The sequence below is a fragment of the Pavona decussata genome, unplaced genomic scaffold, assembly GCF_977016875.1.
Source record: "Pavona decussata unplaced genomic scaffold, jaPavDecu1.1 SCAFFOLD_67, whole genome shotgun sequence".
NCBI classification, from domain to species: Eukaryota; Metazoa; Cnidaria; class Anthozoa; order Scleractinia; family Agariciidae; genus Pavona; species Pavona decussata.
Window position 1 is genome coordinate 3536153 of NW_028145486.1, and position 18895 is coordinate 3555047.

The following is an 18895-nucleotide window of genomic DNA, read 5'->3' on the forward strand; positions in this document are numbered from 1 at the left end:
ATGGTATTTCTGTAAATAATAATAATTGCTACCTGTAGTTTCCGAGGTTATTGTAGACTGCAGGCAGTCTGTCCGACAGACTGCCTGCAGTCTACAAATTGCTCCACTGTTTGACAGTTCTAGGGATATATAAAGCTATGTTTGATATACGTCTTAAATGTTCTCTGTTATTAGGGGTTTGTAAAAGGATTTTGAATGTAAATGTCTTGAAGATCTAGTTACTGGAATGAGTTCATCACATCTTCATCATGTGTTTTGTTCTGTTCTGATCCTGTCAGGTGAAGAAGGTTAAGGATGTTGTTAGAAATTTGGATTCACAAGTCAAAACTGGCGTGCTATCATGGACAATGTAAGATGTCTCTTTGAAGATTTCCCTTTATGTGTATATATTTCAGACCCAACTTTTGCTGTTGGGAAGAACCATTTTTCTTCAAATCTGTGTGGAAAATTTATGTCTCTGTCTGCAAGGTGCTACATCCGTTAACCTGCATGGAAGCAGCCCTGAATGTACACGGTAACCTGATAATTATTATAACTTTTTTGTCTCTAACTTGTAGGAGACAAGTGCTTCAGTCCAGGAAAGATTCCCTCAGGGAAGGCAGTTCAAGTGTAGCTCAAAACAGAAAAGGGTCTTTAAAAGATAGCGGTAGCAATTTGTGTCCACTTGTTGGCACGTCACCACCAAGAAGAAAGGACAGTGATAGACTTCCTAGCATACCACCTCAACAGGATGACGGTTACGAAGCTGTGAAAATGCCTCAGAGACCAACGCAACAAAAGCCTGTACCCGGAATACCTGCTGACAATTCACCATCTGAGTATTTTACGCCACCATCACGCCCTCAAAAACCAAGTTCACCAAACGCATCATCGGTTAACAGTAGTGCACACCAACAAACTGTTCCGCCAGTTAGGCTTGGGCGGAGTAGCAGTTCTTCAGCAAATGCTTATGAAACTGTTGAAATATTTCCATCAAAACGTGGGGATAAAGACTCTGAAAGTGGTGGTGATTCACTCTCTTTGGACAAGCCACCAAGACCTCCGAAACCTTCACAGCTTGATGACAGCTCAAGCATTTATCAACAGCCGCGTGCACCAGTTAGTGTTATTACTCCTAGGGATGATGTTTACGACAACGTCCACATCAAGAACACTCCTTTGTCTTCAAAAGATGCTCTGACCTCAGCTGGGAAGACTAACAAATCTAGCACTGTTGGAATTGCTGTTGGCTCTTCAGACAAAACAAACGAAGAAGCCCCGGATGGTAAACTGGAAATAGATTCTGGTGGGATGGGATGCAGGAACATTGAATCAGCAATGGAGGAAAGACGGCAAATTCTGAAGGAGATGGAAACCAAAGAAGGTGTGGTGTTACTTTCTGTTCAGAAGGTGAAAGAGAAAACTTCTGATCACCTCAGGGAGACGTATGGTATGTGTCTGTTGTTTAGAAACACATACACATCCCTGCATTTCATCTTCATCTCTGTTATACTTTTTCTTCAAGCCCTTGTTTGCTGGTGGTCAGGTGATCTTATCTATCAAGCTTTTTATTGTTGTTTGCATATGACCAATTGAACAAAATTTCATCCTTAATTAAAAACAGTGCATGGTAGGTCAAGAAATTGGTAGTTAAACATTTTTCACTTCAGTGGTCTCACCTGCGGTTTTGTTCTTAAACTTTCAAGTTAGCTACCCTGTCTCATAGAATCCTTGAAGTGTGGCATCTCTGAAAACTCAATAGCATGACTCACCCAACTTCCATGTTTTGCAGCTTGACCAGCTCTTCTTAGACTGTTCACAGTCCCCTATTTTTCCGTGGGATTTTCGAGACTCTTATGATTCGGTCGAACTCCCGCCATATTGGTTTCTAAAGGCGAGCGCAACCTGGGGAGAGTGCCTAAACTATCGAGGGGGGACCAAGTCAGGGTATGTTGATTGCCACTTTCTGCCCCCCTCGGTAGTTTAGATGGTCCCCCCAGGTTGCCCACGCCGTTATAAAACAAGATGGCGGGACTTTGATCGAAGCGTACGTGTCTCGAAAATCTCATGAAAAAACGAGGGACTGTGAAAAGTCCAAGCTCTTCGTATTTGAAACAGCAATAAAGTGCTTTGCTTGACAAGGTTACGTGATCACTGGCCATAAACAAGGGATCTATCAATACACTTTCAATGTTTCTCACTCTTACAACTGATATTCCAAACCTTGTGTTTTTAGCATCTTAACTGACCTTAACTCCTTACTTTTTCTTTTTTGTTTCTACAACTTAATGCTATTTACGTTTCTCTTTGTCTTGAAGCAGTGCTACCTTCAGGGAAACTTTCACCTGGTATGTTGCTCTGTCAACCAGAGGTCCTAAATTCTTAATCGCTAACCTGTATGTAGACTTTTAAAATAACGGTCATATGTAACATACAGTAATTTATATGCTCCAACTTATGGCTGGCTGGCTGGCTGAATGAAGCTCTGTAATCACGTCGTAATTCTCCTTGTAGAGTTGTGCATTAAGTCTAAATACTGCTTATAACTAGAAATTTTTGTATTCTGCTCATTCTCAATGGAATGAGTAATAAGCACATCATCCAACCCAACAAGGAGGTTAGGGTTAAAAAGGGCTTCTACCCCTCGAACCAATCTGGCAAGGTGACCAAAGCCACAAACTGGCTAACTCTTGACTAGCCTGTTGAGATTCAAAGCCTTCACCACTTTTTAAGGTGACATTTTCCAGCACTCAAGAACTTAATTGGAAAAGCAACTAAGGCTGACTTGTCTTATCTTCATTGTGCTTGTATTTGAGTACTCTTAATTTCGTTGATGTGGCCAGTGTAGTTGTCCAAATCAAGCAATCCTCCTCTTTCATCCAAAAGTGGCTTTGATGTCAGTGAAAGTATTGTGCAACAAAACATGTATTTTGAATTCTTATTGGCCACTAACCTTTATGCCTTTCCGTTTTTTGTCTGTCTGTTTTACTTTTTCCATTCCTTCTTCATTCGTGCTTGTAATGATACAAAAACTACTTTAAAAAATGATAAAATGGAACGTTAAGCAATCTACCTAGAAAATAGTGTTCAAGCATTGGGGAGCAACTGTGAAATATAATTTTAAAATACCATGGTATTTCTGTAAATAATAATAATTGTTGCCTGTAGTTTCCGAGGTTATTGTAGACTGCGGACAGTCTGTCTTTTGCTGAAAAATCCGTTGAGAGGAACACAAAATTGTCCTCGCTCAGTTTTTTTACGTTTTTCCCCGCGGATTTTCGAGCAAAAGAGAGACTGCCCGCAGTCTAGGATTTATGAACAACAACAGTGAAAATTTTATTAATATGGAAGCTTGTTTCACGGAAGCGTTTTAAAACGAATGTTAATTTTAAAGTTTAAAGAAAACGACAAAACGTTTAAGTTTGCAAAACATGTTTCGACAGAGACTTCTGTCATCTTCAGTTACTTAATGTACAAAGCGTTTGAAGTTGAATTTCTAATAAGTAGACAAAAATGCTAATTATGATGAACGGTGACAACAAAGTGAACATGAAACGTGACTGTGAGAATTATAAGGATAATTTTTGATTTGCATGGTGTAATTGTTGATTCAAGGACGGTTGTTCTCTTTGAATATGAATAGCCTCTTTTATCTTGAGTTGGAAAATGGTAGAGGCGCGATCTAAAATTTGGAAACAATCTAATGACATTAAGGCGCGACAATGTTCAGAATTCTGCAGATGTTTGAAAATGTGAGAGGCCCTATCACTGGCTAAGTGCCCATGTGCGTTAATTTTATAGCTATTAATGTGCATTTATGGTTACAGATTTGGTTATAACAATGTTACCATCACTGTAATTCTCGTTTTATCTATTGTTTTTCTCTAAAGCGTCTGAGGAGATTGGGGATGCTGAAGTTTTGGAGGAGACAAGACCTGCCGCTGGTAGCAATCCACCACCACCCCCACCCCCACCCCTCCTTGCAGGTGGAGTGCCCCCACCCCCACCTATTGGTGGCATTTCTTCAAGAACCTGTGCAGTCCAATCCAAGGTCAAGCTGAGGCCTTTCTTTTGGAACAAAGTTCCTGCTCAACTGGTAATGTAGCGTTTTGAATTACTTTGTGTAATGTAGATTTTTATAACAATTCAGGGTTGCCACGGACAGGGCAAAGTCAAGGAAAAACGGATATTTTGTAAAGGTCATACATCTTATTCGATGGCTTTACATATAATACGCGCGGATATTTTGCGAGTTGCGGAGTATTTTTCCGAGCCCGAGGAAAAATACGAGCAATGAGCGATTTCGTTATTTTGGTTTCTCTTTCTTTTGGTCCATCCAGCTGTCTATCAGTAAATGCCGAGTGGGAATGACGTAAACAACACAGAAAGCCAGTGAAATGTCGTTGCCCATATTCGCTCTGTTGTAAACCGGTCAAACCGGGACATTACAGTGTGTTACAGCCTTGTTTTTTGCGCGTTCTCGTGACCTTATTTGGTGAAACGACATAATAGTGGAATAAAAAAGGGAATTATGCATCAGGGTCAGGGAAATTATAAATTAAATTATCTTCAAGTCAGGGAAAAACAGTTCTCTTTTAAGGTCAGGAAAAGTAGGGAAGAATGTATCAGCTCAGGGAAATTCTAAATTAAGTTATCTTCAAGTCAGTGAAAAGTCAGCAAGATTTAATTGTATTTTTGTTACGATTGCCACAAGATTTGCGAAGAGTTTTCTTGTTGTTAAATAAGTTAAAATTAAAAACGTATATCAGCACTAGAAAGAGCACTTTTACATTAGTAACCTTGCAAAGTTTCAGCATATCAGGTGTAATATCAGCTGAGAAAATGTAAGTTGAAAAATGAAAAATTTACAGACGTTTGTATGACTGGGGGTATGACGTATACCCCCAGTCATACAAACGTCTGTAAATTTGTCAAATTTCATCTTACATTTCCAAAGCTGATATAACACCTAATATGCTGAAACTTTGCAAGTTTACTAAAGTAAAGGTGCTCTTTCCAGTGCTGGTATCAGTGTTTCATTCAGTTCAATTTTAACTCATTCAAACCTTTTGCCGCCATTTTGGAGAAGGGTCTATTAAGATATTGATGCATCTGAAGTACGTGTAGTGTTACGACAGCATAAAACAGGAGCGCTCGACATCAAAGCAATGCTGTGGCCTTCTCATAGGGAAATTTGTGTATGATGACGCAGTTTGATCTGTTTTCATTCTTTAGCTGAAAATTTAAATTGCCGAAAATTTTAGGGAACCTAATTGTGCTGTTCGTCTTCCACCAGGTGCCCAGTTCAGTTTGGATGAATGCCTCAGATCGTACCAAGAGTATAAATTTGGAGCTACTGGAAGAAATGTTTCAGATTGAGGAAAAGGAAAAAGCTTTAAATTCAGGTGAGTACATTTGCAGGACGAATCTTGACATACCTTCAACTAAGATGGCTACTATTCAAAGAAATTCCAGTTAAATGCCTATTTCATTTTAATTGCCGCGAAGACGGGTATGATAACAATACGATAGAGCGGTTTTCAATTGAGAGTCAAAGCTAATTTCGCGTTTACTTGGTTTGGATTGCTACGCCCTGTGATTGGTTAACAAAACTCGTGCTACTTTCTCAACCAATGAGAAACAAAACCTAAACCAATCGTGTTTTCGCCGCACGCGTTTTCCCGCGCTTGGCGCCAGTTACATGTACTTGCTTCCAATTCTGATTGGGTCGTTGTGTTGTTTCCATCTGTTTCGATTGGCCGGAGTAATTACTTTGGTTTTGGTTTAACGACACTCAATTGGAAACCGCTTTATTGTGTGTAAATTAAAAATAAAATAAAATAATGTAAATGAAAAAGAGTCAATCCTACATATCAGTGTAATTTCTTATTATCTGGCATCTTGTCACATTAACTTCCATGACCAACATCTCGTTTGTGCTCGCCATGATTCTTTATTTTTTTGGTATTTTTCTTTAGATGGTCTAGAGCGCTTTCAGTTCCTCCACCTGTTTTATTGTGTATAATATATTAAGTATTAAAATTGGTAAAAAGGGGGCTTAAAACTGATCTAAAAAACTTTTCCCAAATTTTCGAACCGTATTTCTGCTTCTTCTTCTTCTTCGTGGGACAAGAACCGGAGATACGGTTCGAAATTTTGGGAAACTTTTTAAGTTTTTTTAATTCAGTTTTAAGCCCCCTTTTTACAAATTTGCCCAAAGAGCAACATACGTAGTATTACTTTGGGTAAATTTTACCATCCTCGGATGTTCATTTGCCCTTTTTAGCGCCAACAAAGCCTTCTGCAAAGACCCTGCTGGATCCGAAAAGAGCTCAAAATCTCGGTAAGGTTTCATGCTTGAAGTTTAGAATAATTATATTCACTTGGTGCCACCCACAGCTACATACAACAATTATTGTTGCAGTTTTAATTCGTAGAAAGGAAGTTTTTTCAGCTGATTCTTACCATCCACAGAGAATTGAAAAACAGTACTGTCTTTCCCATAGAGACATTTTGTTCGGGGTAGGGGTGTGGGGGTTTGGGTGATTGCAGGACGAGGGAGGTGTAGGGAGTTGAGAAAGCATAGTGAGTTAAGAAAGTCGTGGCAAAGGTGAAGGAAGCGAAGATTTAGACGTCTCCTGAAGATGCGATTTAAACTTTCTGACTATAGTGTTTCACACGAATGTTTTGTTTTAGCAACAGAGTTGACGAAGTTGTTTGGCCATCGTAAAGAGATTCGAGTGCTGACGTTTCGAGCGTGAGCCCTTCGTCAGACGAAGCCTCTGATGAAGGGCTCACGCTCGAAACGTCAGCACTCGAATCTCGTAAGGGGTGCCAAACAACCTTATCAACTCTGTTGATAAAACCAAGCATTCGTTTCACCACAGTTGCTTTAGGAACGAACCCCCTTATATAGTGTTTCAAAGATTGCTACCACCTCCCTTCAATCAGAAACTGGACTCAGCATAATGTTAAATCGTAATTTCAACTTGTTTAAGATATTTGAGGTAATAACTATTTCATTTTTCCATAATTCTTGCACGGCATTGACGTGAGCTTCATTTTGATATAACAGGAATTTTCTTGAGTGGATTTAAACTCAGTATAAAAGAGCTTGACGAAAAGCTGGGTGTGTTCAGAGAAGAAGATGGAGCGTTACCCATGGATCATGTGATTGCTTTGAAAAGGTATTAAAGAGCGGTTTTCAATTGAGCGTCGTAAAATCGAAACCTGGATGATAACTCTGGCTAATCACTGCTAACGTAAACAGTCCAATGAACCAATCAGAACCCGAAGCGAATTCATGTCGCCGGTGCCGAGCGCGGGAAAATGCATGCGAGCAAGTAACGATTGGTTTTGCTTTTGCTTTTCATTGGTTGAAAGTCGCGAGTTTGTCAACCAATCACAGAGCGTAATAATGCAAGACCAAAGCAAACACGCAATCACTTTCGACATTTAATGATTAGTTATAAGTTTCTATCAAATTATACGTATTTTAACTTTTCGACGGTGATGTTTGTTGTCCATTAGCGTGACTGTCCTCAATTTAATTGTTCAGTTTTAGGTCTTTACTCAAACAACGGGAGTTGTGAATAGTTTATAACACACTCGTTGTGCAAGCTCTGGAACAGAGAAAACGTAAAGTCTTGGATGTTCAGTAAAGCACTGATTTTAAGTCTCTCCTTCAAAAACTCATTAATAAGTCATAAGCCCATTGACCTATCAAATGGTCGATAATAACCAGTTGATAAAACACTCCTCATTAGTATGCGGTGTTTTTCTCGTATGCTTGTTTCCAACGTTCACAAAAGTATCATTGTTATGAACTCTATTGACGCACGCTTTTCCAGGAATGTTTTTGAAGCCGTTCTAAAAGCTCGCAGCACTCAACCACCTCAACCCGATAAAACACTCCTGCTCGTTTTTTAAACATCACATAACAGATAAAAGTTGATAAGTGAGAATTGCTTTGCACCTCAGTGTAATTATCAGTCTTGCTGGTATGTGGTAGGCGTGAACATGCTCTCATGAGGTCTGTTTAAAATTGAATATCAGATTTCTCCCATCAACTGAAGAGGCCGAGATGTACAAGAACTACAAAGACGACCCAAGTACGTTAGTACCTGAGGACCAGTTCATGATGAAGGTGAACGTTTTTTCGTCATGGCATCGCCTAAGTAACAATTTATACAATATATATAAGGGAATACTCAAGTTAAGAACTGACCCATATATTAACCCTACTGAATGTCAGGGTTTTTTTATGTTTTTTATATTCATTAATCACTTTATGTTGCCATATGATTTATTTCTCTTCATTAGCTTTGTGAGATAAATGACGTGAAGAAACGCCTTGATCTACTGCTGGTTATTATGGAGTTTCCAACGCAGTTTGAAGACCTTGCTCCGGTAAGTATTGGTTTAAGACCGCATTCAGATTACGGCGTTTTCAAAAGTCATCGTTTTCATCTCGCCGAAAATGTCGAAAAGTATTCTCGTCCACACTAGCGTTTTTCCTATCTTGTTCACACGAAAACGCGCGAAAATGATAAAACCGAGTGGGACCTGGGCTTGCGCATGTGTAGATGATCGGATTTGGACTGGAACCTTTGTCATGTTTACGTCGCAGTTTTCAAAAGTCACACTAAAAACGATGTGTTTTCAGAAGTCTCTTCTTTTAATATAGTTTTGGAAAGTCTCCTTTTGCAGCAGTGCTTTCGATCCTGTTAGTGTGGACGATAAGCGAAAACGTATATGAAAAGATACGTTTTCAAACGGAAACGCGGATAGTGTGGATGGGGCCTTAGGCCCAGTCAGTCGCCGAACTTTTCATGAGCCGAGCTTAACTCAAATTAAGGTCGGCCCAAATCACGAAAATCCCGCCTTTTGATTCAGACGCCGAACTAAATTTACTTGAAGCGAAACATGGTTTCTACGAGAGACTGTATCTGATAGACGTTATAATAATTTATGCATTAGGTTCGGCTCATGAAAAGTTCGACGTCTGAATCAAAGCTGTTCCAAAGCCGAAATTTCCGGCTGAGCCGTTCCAAATTGAAGCAGCCATTCTCAACTGATTCAGACGCCGAACTTTTCATGTACTTAATTCAAGGTATTAGGTTCGGCTTATGAAAAGTTCGGCGTCTGAACCGGGCCTTAGACAGCAGAAAGCAGAAGACATCTGTTAGGCTGCTTCTGTGTTTTCTCCGCGAAGTAACGTCTGCGCGGCCGAAATCACTTCTTGTGGCAATGACTTTTACTCTGAATCCAATCTTATTTGGCTTTTGTGTCTAATTTGATGTCTGTCACATTGTTTTCAGAATGTGAATAACTTGCTGCAAGCGTGTCAGGAGCTTTACAACAGCAAGAATTTCTTGCTTGTGTTGGAGTATGTGCTGTCTATTGGTAATATTCTCAACAGCGGGAGTAACAGAGGAGGAGCTTATGGATTTAGGTTACACTCGTTACCCAAGGTAGGAAAAGTCCCTTGCAACCAACAAACCAATCATTGATGAATGAAAATATATGAAACATATATTTTGAACTGCGGATGAAAGATCAAATAGAAGAAAGATCCTCGCAGTAACTACGCAAATTAAGCAGTTGCGAAAAGAAAGCCTGAAAATAATTCAGACTTTAACGGGATTCGAACCCATGACCTCTGCGATGCCGGTGCAGTGCTCTACCAACTGAGCTATCAAGCCAACTGGGAGCTGGTCATATTGTGAGTTCGTTATATACCCATGAAGGATGAATAAATGAATGTAAATATATGAAACATTGCATATATTTTGAACGAATCATTAGGAAAAAATAGTGATGGAATTTTAGAAAGCCAAACATTAATAACGTTTTCAAGCACCATCAGGCACATTCCCCCAGGGGTTTTTATTAAGAGCCAGCCATTGGGTAAAGTGGCTAGCATATCCAAGTTTAACTGTTTTGGCCAGGTGCCCAGGCAAGATAGTTAGCCTGCCTGTTCAAAATCTTAATGAAATCCCAGCTCCCTTTAGGTATTGTCTGCTAGTAATAGTTAAGTTCGTTAGATGCATTCAAGGCCTTATGAATAAACTTAAAGCGAAAAAAAAAATGTTTTGAGCGATTTTTGCAGGTAAACAGCCATCTATCGGATACACTGCAAATCGTCGTCATCATCATCATCACCGTCAGCAGCACGTGATCGTTATCTTTGACATCATGATCATCTTCAGAATAAATTTAGATACCATATTTAACTTTCAATATCTCCACTGCACTGTTGGCATTTGTTACTCTACTCAACTGTATTGAAATGATTTTGAAATACATCTTAAATTGATTTTCTTATTCCATAATATTCAGTTAGCAGATATCCGAGGAAATAACAAGAAGTACAATCTGTTAAAGTTCCTAATCCTTCAGCTCCAACAGTCCAATCCCGATGCACTGAATTTTCCAGACGAACTCAAAAGCGTACCCAAAGCGGCAGCGTGTGAGTAACGAAGTGATTAGCATAAGAACGTTACCAAGACAACAAGTGAAGGAAGTCAAGGATATTGTATGTTCGATGTCCCACCAAATTTTCAAACGCTTTGTTGAAAAGAACCTTTTGAAAATTAGCAGAGCTAATGGGCTAACATATATGCTTGTGACTGAAAGAGTTCATAGTATTTGTAGAAAATGTCGCTTTGATTTCCCAGAAAGTTTTTGTACGTGTGACCTTTAAAAATATTACCTTGGGTGTTACAGTTGAGTACTGATAATGTTCATAATAATAATGTTTGATGTTTAATGAATTACAATGAGTAGAAAGCCGTGTTTGTAGAAGTATGTAGAATAACGGTTAAATTTGCTTGGGTTGTTTTTTGAAGGACATGAAAGATATTTTCTCTGTTTCTTCAGGAAAGAAGGGGAAGAAATAAACTTTAGGAGATAGTGAGGCGGAAATTTTTGTATCAGAGGCAGTTTCCTTGACAGTTTTGTTTTTCTTTAGGTTCATCCAAGGCTTTGTTTGCCGAAGTAGAAGGTACTGAAATTTTCATTTGCATGGAACCGGGGTGGTATGAGGGGGGTGGGGTGAGGACAGTGAGGTGGGAACACTGAGAAGAACTGATGGGTGGGAGAAGCTTTGTCCTCTCCCCCCATTGGCGTCTAATACATGACAATGTAATATGTATTAATTAGCTCAGTCTAAACCAACTGGAGAGCAATCGTAACTTTGATGTCCCGCGTTTGCTATCGATTGCATCATTTACATGGTCATGATCAAATGTCCTGTATTTGGAAACGATTTGTGTTTCTATTATTTTTATGATTTTCCCGCGTTTGTCTCCGCTAACAGAGTATTTTCCTGCAAAATAGGTCTGTATAAGGAGGCACCGTTCTTAAATTTTATCTTCGTTTCAAAAACTCATTAATAATTCATAATCCATTGACCTATCGTTAATAATTCATTGCAGTGGTTTTAAGACCCGATATAAAACCTCATCCTTATTAGTATGCGGTGTTTAATGTTTTTCTCGTATGCTAATTTCCAACGTTCACAAAAGCATCATTGTTATGAACTCTCTTGACACACGCTTTTCCAGGAATGTTTTTGAAGCCGTTCAAAAAACTCGCAGCACGTGTTTTATCGGGTCTAAAACCTCTCGGCTGCGCCTCGTGGTTTTAAATCCCGATAAAACACTGCTGCTCGTGTTTTAAACATTACGTTGTCTTGCAGTGATGAGAAAAGATCTGCTCAAAATAAAGAAGCACTCTAGTGAGCTGTTGTTGAAGCGAAGCCAGACGAATCCCCAAGATGTAAAACTACATAATGATGTGGAAGTATCCTTTACAACATCTAATTTCTCCTAACCATAGGTGGTTTGCATTGCCGCCATGTTGGTGGACAAAACAAAAGAAAATTTGTTCACAAAGTTTGCATAAAAATGGCAGTGAAAAATCGTATTGTTCCTGTCCACCGACATGGCCGCCATGACGTCACATGCAAACCATCAAAATGACTACTTGATCAAACAAACAAGTCATGATCACCAAGGATAATTGAGACAAATTCTTTCAAGTAGTATTATAGGAAATATGTGAAGGAGAGTGGGGAAAATTTGTGTGTTGATACTTTAGCTTTTTAGAAGGGTATATTGTCCTTTAACGGTTCTCCAACAACTTAGTCATTTGTTGCTGAATATGAAGAGAAGTTGAACGACTTGTGTGACAAGTGCAAACAGATGAAGCAGATCTACGGCAAGGTTTTGGTAAGCAAACAGGTGATGTTAACTGTCTGTTACACGAGGCAATGGTTACTGCAACTTGCACCTCAAGGTTGAGCTTGTCGGCCGATTTTTTTTTCTCTTAGTATAGTGCGGGGTGAAATTCGCCCTGATTCTTTTCACAGATTTTTATAAACCGGGCCGATTTTCGTCCGCTCACCTTGGCGAAATTGGGCAACAGAGCGGTTTTCAATTGAGTGTCGAAAGTAATTTCGCGTTTGCTTTGGTTTTGCATTACTACGCTCTGCGATTGGTTAACAAAATTCACGCCACTTCTCAACCAATGAGAATCCAAACTAAAACCAATCGTGTTTTCGCCGCACGCGTTTTCCCGCGCTTGGCGCCAGTTACATGTATTTGCTTCTAATTCTGATTGGCTCGTTGTGTTGTTTACATCTGTTGCGATTGGCCAAGGTAATTACTTTGGTTTTGGTTTTACGACACCCAATTGGAAACCGCTCTATCATCTAATTAATTAATGGTTGTAAATTAGTCTTGACACACGTAATTTCTTCCGCAATGCTAATGTTTTGTGCCAAAAAAAAAAAAAGAATAAAAAAAATAGTAAATGAATAAATCGACAGATAATTTGATATAGCCTTGTATTGTATTCTTATTGTATTGTATTTCAACTGGAAACTGTTGAAACTCTAATAACTAGTAATTTAGCCTGGATAGGCAGTGACGATGAAAGATTTGCAGGCGAAATAATTGATTTAGGTGACTGTGGCATCAGCTGATGGTAAGGTTGTTCTAAAATTACGTTAGAAAGAGGTACTGCTGTTGTTTTGAAATTCTGTGCATCTCTTGTTTGAAAAAACATGAAAAGGATAAACAACAGTTTGTATGGAATCCTCAAATGTTCCCTTCTTAACGGGAAAATGAATACCTCAAGAATTCAGAGAATTTTTTCGATCCAAAGGCATGGCCGTTTTTCTGTTATAGCCGTTTGTCCTTCTGTTTTCAGGCTTCCTTTGGTGAACCACAGAGTAGTGATTCCGAGGAGCTCTTTGGCGCTATCAGCAGTTTTGCGACTCAGTTCAAAAAGGCCTTGAAAGAAACCCAGGGAAGCAAACACCACAAGGGCATCAAACTAGAGGGGCTCAAGTGAGTTATGCTGTAAAGTGCTTTAGTATGCGGGCATCAAAGTACAGGGGCTCGGCTTAGGTGCGATTTAAGGTGCCTTGTGTTGGCATCACATTCGAAGGGCTCAATTACTGTGCGACCAAGAAAATCAAATGTTCATTGTTCTGCAATCAATCAAACCCGAGATCAAACCACAAGGAAAAAACGTGCAAACAAACTGAAGTCGAACCTGTATTAAACGGCACCGTGTTAGGCGGTCACTTGTCAAGGTCCCAAAAGTGCCTCCCACAATGACTGTAATTTTGACCTCTATGACCAACAAGATGTTGGTCATAGAGGTTTGACCAACAAGATGTTTCTAAAAGGTCACTTTGTAAAAGAAAACCACTAAAATAGAGTAACGAATAGCTTACCAGGTAATTGAAACAAACGTGTCGCACTCGGTTTCACTCATTTTAAGGGACATGGTGATTCGATGATTTTGTTTACATCACTGTGCAGTCTACTTTCCGGAATTCTCCCTTAAGTTAAAAAATAAATAAATGAAGCGAGTCGTTTAATGACAGCTCTAGCTACCGTCGTTGTATTAAATTTAACATAGGCACATTATCATAGTTTTCGTTTCTTTCTTTTTTTTTCCTCAGGGAAGCTATTAGTCAAAGACAAAAGTCAACGGAGGTGAGTTGCCATGTTCTCCACCATAAAATTCGTGAGCAGGAAAGAGATATGGATTGGAAATTCTTCAGCTTTTTTTATTACATACATCAACATCATACATCAAGTTTTGTGCTGTTTTGTTTCACAAGGCGAAGTATAACGTTTGCAAAAGAAACGACATGTCACTGTTTGTTAAACCCCTGGAGTAAAAATAAAAAAAAAATAAATCACGTCATTTAAGTGTTAATGTATTTAGCGCAGAGCACTAATTGGGGGACACTTTCCAGATCGAATTAGAATTACGAATGTTGGTTTAACGTTTGAGGAGAGTTGGAAGACCGTAGTACCCGGAGAAAAACCTCTCGAAGCAAGGACAAGAAACAACAACAAACTCAACCCACATATGACGCCGATTCCGGGAGTCGAACCAGGACCACATTAATGGGAGGCCAGCGCTCTCACCGCTGCGCCATCCCTGTTCCCCGATTAATATGGCCTTTTTCTTCTTAACGCTCCGCTAAGAAGAAAAAGTGGTATGGATTTTAGGCTGGTGCACCCCGTTGGGCCCTCAGCAGTAGTGACAGTTATTCTTTTTCTTTATCTGTTCTACCAGGACACGATTTCAGTAGCGTCCATGAGCTCTTCATCGTCAACGTCAACCGCCCAGGACAGTGTTGATGCGGGTAAAACCGGTCGGGATCAACAGGTTAGTGACGTATAATATCAATGCCTGCCAAATGCACAGTACACGATAAAACGCTGCTGTTTGGTTTTTCTGCGGTTTTGTCCTTTTAAAACAGAAATTAAAAGAAAGTTTTCCAGACAATTTTAAAGTGATATATTGAACACGAGGAAGAGTTATTAGAGAAAAAATTAACCAGGGTTCGTACGGGGTATGGAAAACCTGGATAGACATGGAATTTTAGAATTTCATTTTCCAGGCCTGGAAAGTCATGAAATTTAGGTGTGGGTCATGGAAAGTCTTGGAAAATTATGTTTATTAAAAAGTACAAAATAAATCATGTTTTTTGCGAAGAAAATAGTAAAACCATACCCAAAATGAAAGATAATCTCCAAGAAAATTGTTAAATTTAGGTCATGTGTACGTAATACTTTTAATTTAATTTACAGCCGTCAGAAGGGAATAGAAATGTGATCCTGGAAATGAAGCCATCTAACAAAGATCAGAATACGACCAATGGACCACCCCCGGTTATTCACAAAAAGGTATCAGTTATGTACGCACCTTACAGGCAAATCTTGTCAATGAGGACAACTTAAAGAGAGGTGTCACGCGAATTTGATGTCATTTCAAAACCCACAAAATGTTTGTCTGTCAACGGAAACCAAAAAGTAATTATTTAGTTTTGTTATAAATTATCACCCCATTGCAATAAAACTGTCGCTTAGAGCCTCTGCCGAGGAACAGAGAAGATCCGAATGGATTGAAACTTGGAAAAATGTTAGGCTAGCGTTTTTCAAGTTCTCGCATTTTTGTTTCCAAGTGCGCTAGAACAGATCACGAATGGTTGCTTTCAAGAATTGAGTTGTTTTCTTTTCTCTGTGTGTGTTGTTCTAGACTTATTTAATAGCAAAGTGAAAGTTTATTTCACCACTGATTTTTAAGAAAAGAGGTCAAAAACCCCATGACACTTCTCTTTTAAGATACAGTATTTTCGTATGGTTCGGTGTGGTTTCGAATGCACAAAAGCGCGGGTTAAATTATGGGAAAACCATCTGTTGTTGGGGGAGGGCTGGGGGAGAATATAGTTCGACTTTCAAGTCTTCGACATATCCAGGGCAAAATTACAGTGTCTAAATACACTGCCATCAATGCTTGGATTCCAAGCTAGTTCAAGAGAGCGGGAAGTATAAAATAATATAGGTACTCCACTTACCTTCTTGGAGTTTTGTTTTTCTGAGGCCTCTTTTTCTCAAGGAGTCACGTGACGACAAGGCGCGGGTGCGAACATCGCGTTGAAACGCGACGCGTGGTGATTTTTCCGCGCACTCGCGTGTTCTTGTTTTGCCGCTATCCCTGAGCGTCAAAGCGTGACCTCTCGTATTCCATTCATATCATTTGTCCACAGCTATCACTTATTTCTTTTGAAAGTGAAGTAAGTACGCGAGCAGTTTTTTTTCTTGGCTTTCGCGTTCATTCAAATTCCCGAAGTTTTATTTCGCCCACAATCCTAGTCTCCCTCGCAGCCGTTCTGTGTCTTGTCACGCAACGCTCCTCCCCACTCGTGACGATACACAGAACGGCTGCGAGGGAGACTACCACAATCCTAGAGAAATTAGAGTAAGTTTGTCGTAAATTACTCTTTCAGCTGAGCAGCAAGTCACCATCGAAGCAATCAGTACGAGCCGGTCCCAAACCTACGAAGCAAGGTTTCTTAGAAAAGTTGAGCGGAGGCAAACATCAATCTCCAAAATGGGATTACAGGTACTTTGAGCTCACAGAAGCGGGATACCTGTACTATTACAAGAAATCCGATGGCGGCAAACCAATCAACTCCATCTACTTGAGAGGCTGCCCCGTACAAATCGACGCCAATGAACCGTGCGTGGTTGTTGTGAAAACCGAGGAAAGAGACTGGAACCTAAAGGCAGTAAACTCTGAAGAAGCCTGCGCATGGAGAGATGCTCTGTCGTTTTACACTGGCAAGCAGAACTGAAGGCTCATCTTGGAGGGGTCCTTGATGGGATGAAGTATGCGACGGAATTGGGATAAAAACTGTTATTTTTCTCGACGCCCAAAGCAGTAAAACAACACTTCAGTCTCGGTTGTTCAAAAGCTGACCGATTCAGATCCAGAACTTCATGTCAACGAACGTTTTCAATCTTTCTAAGTTTTTCGATCTTTGTTTACTCTTCCGCTAAGCGGACGTGAAAAATGACGAAAAGTCTAAAAAAAATTTGTTACCCTATATCCTGGATCAGCTTAACCTTGTTTTTAGCAATCGGGTAATCGGGATCGATATTCTTCAAATGCGGAGTTCATCGAGCACCCCAATAAGTAAAATATACAATTTTATTAAAAACTGGATCATTGTATAATGCAATTCCAGGGTTTTGATTGGCTTAGCGGCCATGGTATATGAGCCATTATACCATGCCCGAGAAGTAGCGACCATAAATTGTTTTCTGGTTGCTCTAGAAAAGGAAATCAGCAAGATCTAGCAATATTACTTGATTGTTTTTAATAAAACAATTATTCCACTCGCGCTTGTTGGATATGATATGATTATAGCCAACTCGGCGCTACGCGCCTCGTTGGCTATCTATCATCTCATATCCAACGCGCGCTCGTGGAATAATTGTTAAATATTGCTAAACAAAGTATTTGAATTTGAAATAGCTAAATACATATATCTTGCAACGTTAGCCGGGTTGGTTTCACTCGAGCAAGTCGGATTCCTTGACGAGTGTTTTTACTAGTTTGACTTGATCGTGTGTAAAGTTTGAGCACATTTTCGGTGAACTTGTTCTTGTTGGAAAACTGGAACGAGGGTTTTTGAACAAGGAGACGTCGCAAGGGAAAACTTGACAAATTTTGTCGCGTACATGAAAATATAAAACTTGTCCAATGCACATTTGTTTGTATAGATCCAGCCTTAAATGTGATGTGCTTATATCAGCAAAGTGAAACCATTTTGGTGAAATAAACGCTACTGTGTTGATTTTGTTATTGGCATACAAGAAATGTTGGCCATTAATGCCATGAATTCTGGAGAATTTCGATATAGGGTGAAATATTTTATTCAAATAAATTATATCTGCTTTTAAATACCTTTCTTGAATAACATCAGTTCTCTGTTAGCGTTTTGCAATTTTTGTTATAAGTTGTATGCTATCGAAATAAAAAAGTTAGGAAGGGGCAAAAATCGACAAAGCCTGTACAATACAGTCAGCTAATAATTTAAGTAATATTTTTCCTTTCAAAGAACCAATCAGAACTCGAAGCAAGTACAGATTAATGACGTCATGTGCGAAAAATGCATACAAGCAACTTACGAAGTAGTGCGATTTTTTTAACCAATCACAGCACAGTAAAGCAAAACGAAAGCAAACGCGAACTTTCGACACGATTGAAAAGCGCTCTAAAATATCAACTGACTCCTGCGTTTTACTTTTTCCTCCAAAATTTAGTATATCTTGAAAGGCGTAAAACCGCCCAAAGTTTATATCTTGCGAAATTTCAGGAGAAAGAGATTTTACACATCTAGTCTTTTCAATAGTCATTTGTACATGTACTTGTTACAGTAGCCATAATCAAAGTAATTACAAATAGGGAACCAACTAAATAGACCTGTAAGTAGTGTAAATTATTTGGAACAAATCACTAGTGTCTATGAGGTAACAATGGTGACCAGGTAACATGCTTTAAGCTTTGGAGAATTGGACATATATAACTGAAATAATAATTATAATATTATAATTATAAAAATTAATAATAATGAAAACAGGTCAATAAATATTTAACCTGTATCAACAGTGATATTATTAAACATCTCGTTTTACTGCCGTGAGAAGCCTCGGTGTTGTGGTACGCTTGCGATTCGGAGTAATCTTTGTTTCGATTGGCAAACGACAATTTATTGCGAGCGCCCTGCGTCAGAGTTTTAAAATAACCCTTAAATAATGCGAGGACCACTTGGACAAACTACAACAAAGTGAAGCCGGATATTTATGTAGATCAGGATCAGTATTATGAAAGGTGTTCGTCATCTTGGTTTGAAATGATAGCTGAGTTTAATCGTTTGTCTCACGATTGAGTCACATAGATGTGGATCGCGACGATTCGACCGCTATACTGCTGGTCTTTATCAGGCGATGGTGTCGACTGATTGCGTAACAGTATAAGTAGCACCTTGGTTTGTGTCAGGAGCCATAATCAGGGATGGCTCCTGTATGTGTTGAAT

The 18895-nt window shown here is 39.3% G+C and overlaps 1 protein-coding gene across 6 annotated transcripts in view; it reads left to right on the plus strand.

Annotated features, from left to right (window-relative positions):
- LOC146478141 (uncharacterized) overlaps positions 1-16920 on the plus strand; it is a 29417-nt gene extending 12497 nt beyond the window's left edge. The window contains exons 14-32 of one of the 6 annotated variants that reach the window (XM_085112819.1): positions 279-349; positions 558-1429; positions 2298-2327; positions 3870-4075; positions 5276-5384; positions 6266-6322; positions 7055-7166; positions 8035-8125; positions 8302-8388; positions 9300-9452; positions 10321-10450; positions 10952-10984; positions 11681-11784; positions 12129-12212; positions 13195-13334; positions 13958-13991; positions 14584-14676; positions 15102-15197; positions 16301-16920. In XM_085112819.1, the coding sequence (XP_084968945.1) occupies positions 279-349; positions 558-1429; positions 2298-2327; positions 3870-4075; positions 5276-5384; positions 6266-6322; positions 7055-7166; positions 8035-8125; positions 8302-8388; positions 9300-9452; positions 10321-10450; positions 10952-10984; positions 11681-11784; positions 12129-12212; positions 13195-13334; positions 13958-13991; positions 14584-14676; positions 15102-15197; positions 16301-16648 (2850 nt within the window). In that variant the 3' untranslated portion in view covers positions 16649-16920. The remainder of the gene's footprint in view (positions 1-278; positions 350-557; positions 1430-2297; positions 2328-3869; positions 4076-5275; positions 5385-6265; positions 6323-7054; positions 7167-8034; positions 8126-8301; positions 8389-9299; positions 9453-10320; positions 10451-10951; positions 10985-11680; positions 11785-12128; positions 12213-13194; positions 13335-13957; positions 13992-14583; positions 14677-15101; positions 15198-16300) is intronic. The other 5 variants (XM_085112820.1, XM_085112822.1, XM_085112823.1 and 2 more) reach the window with 5 other exon arrangements.
- Positions 16921-18895: the final 1975 nt, after the last annotated feature.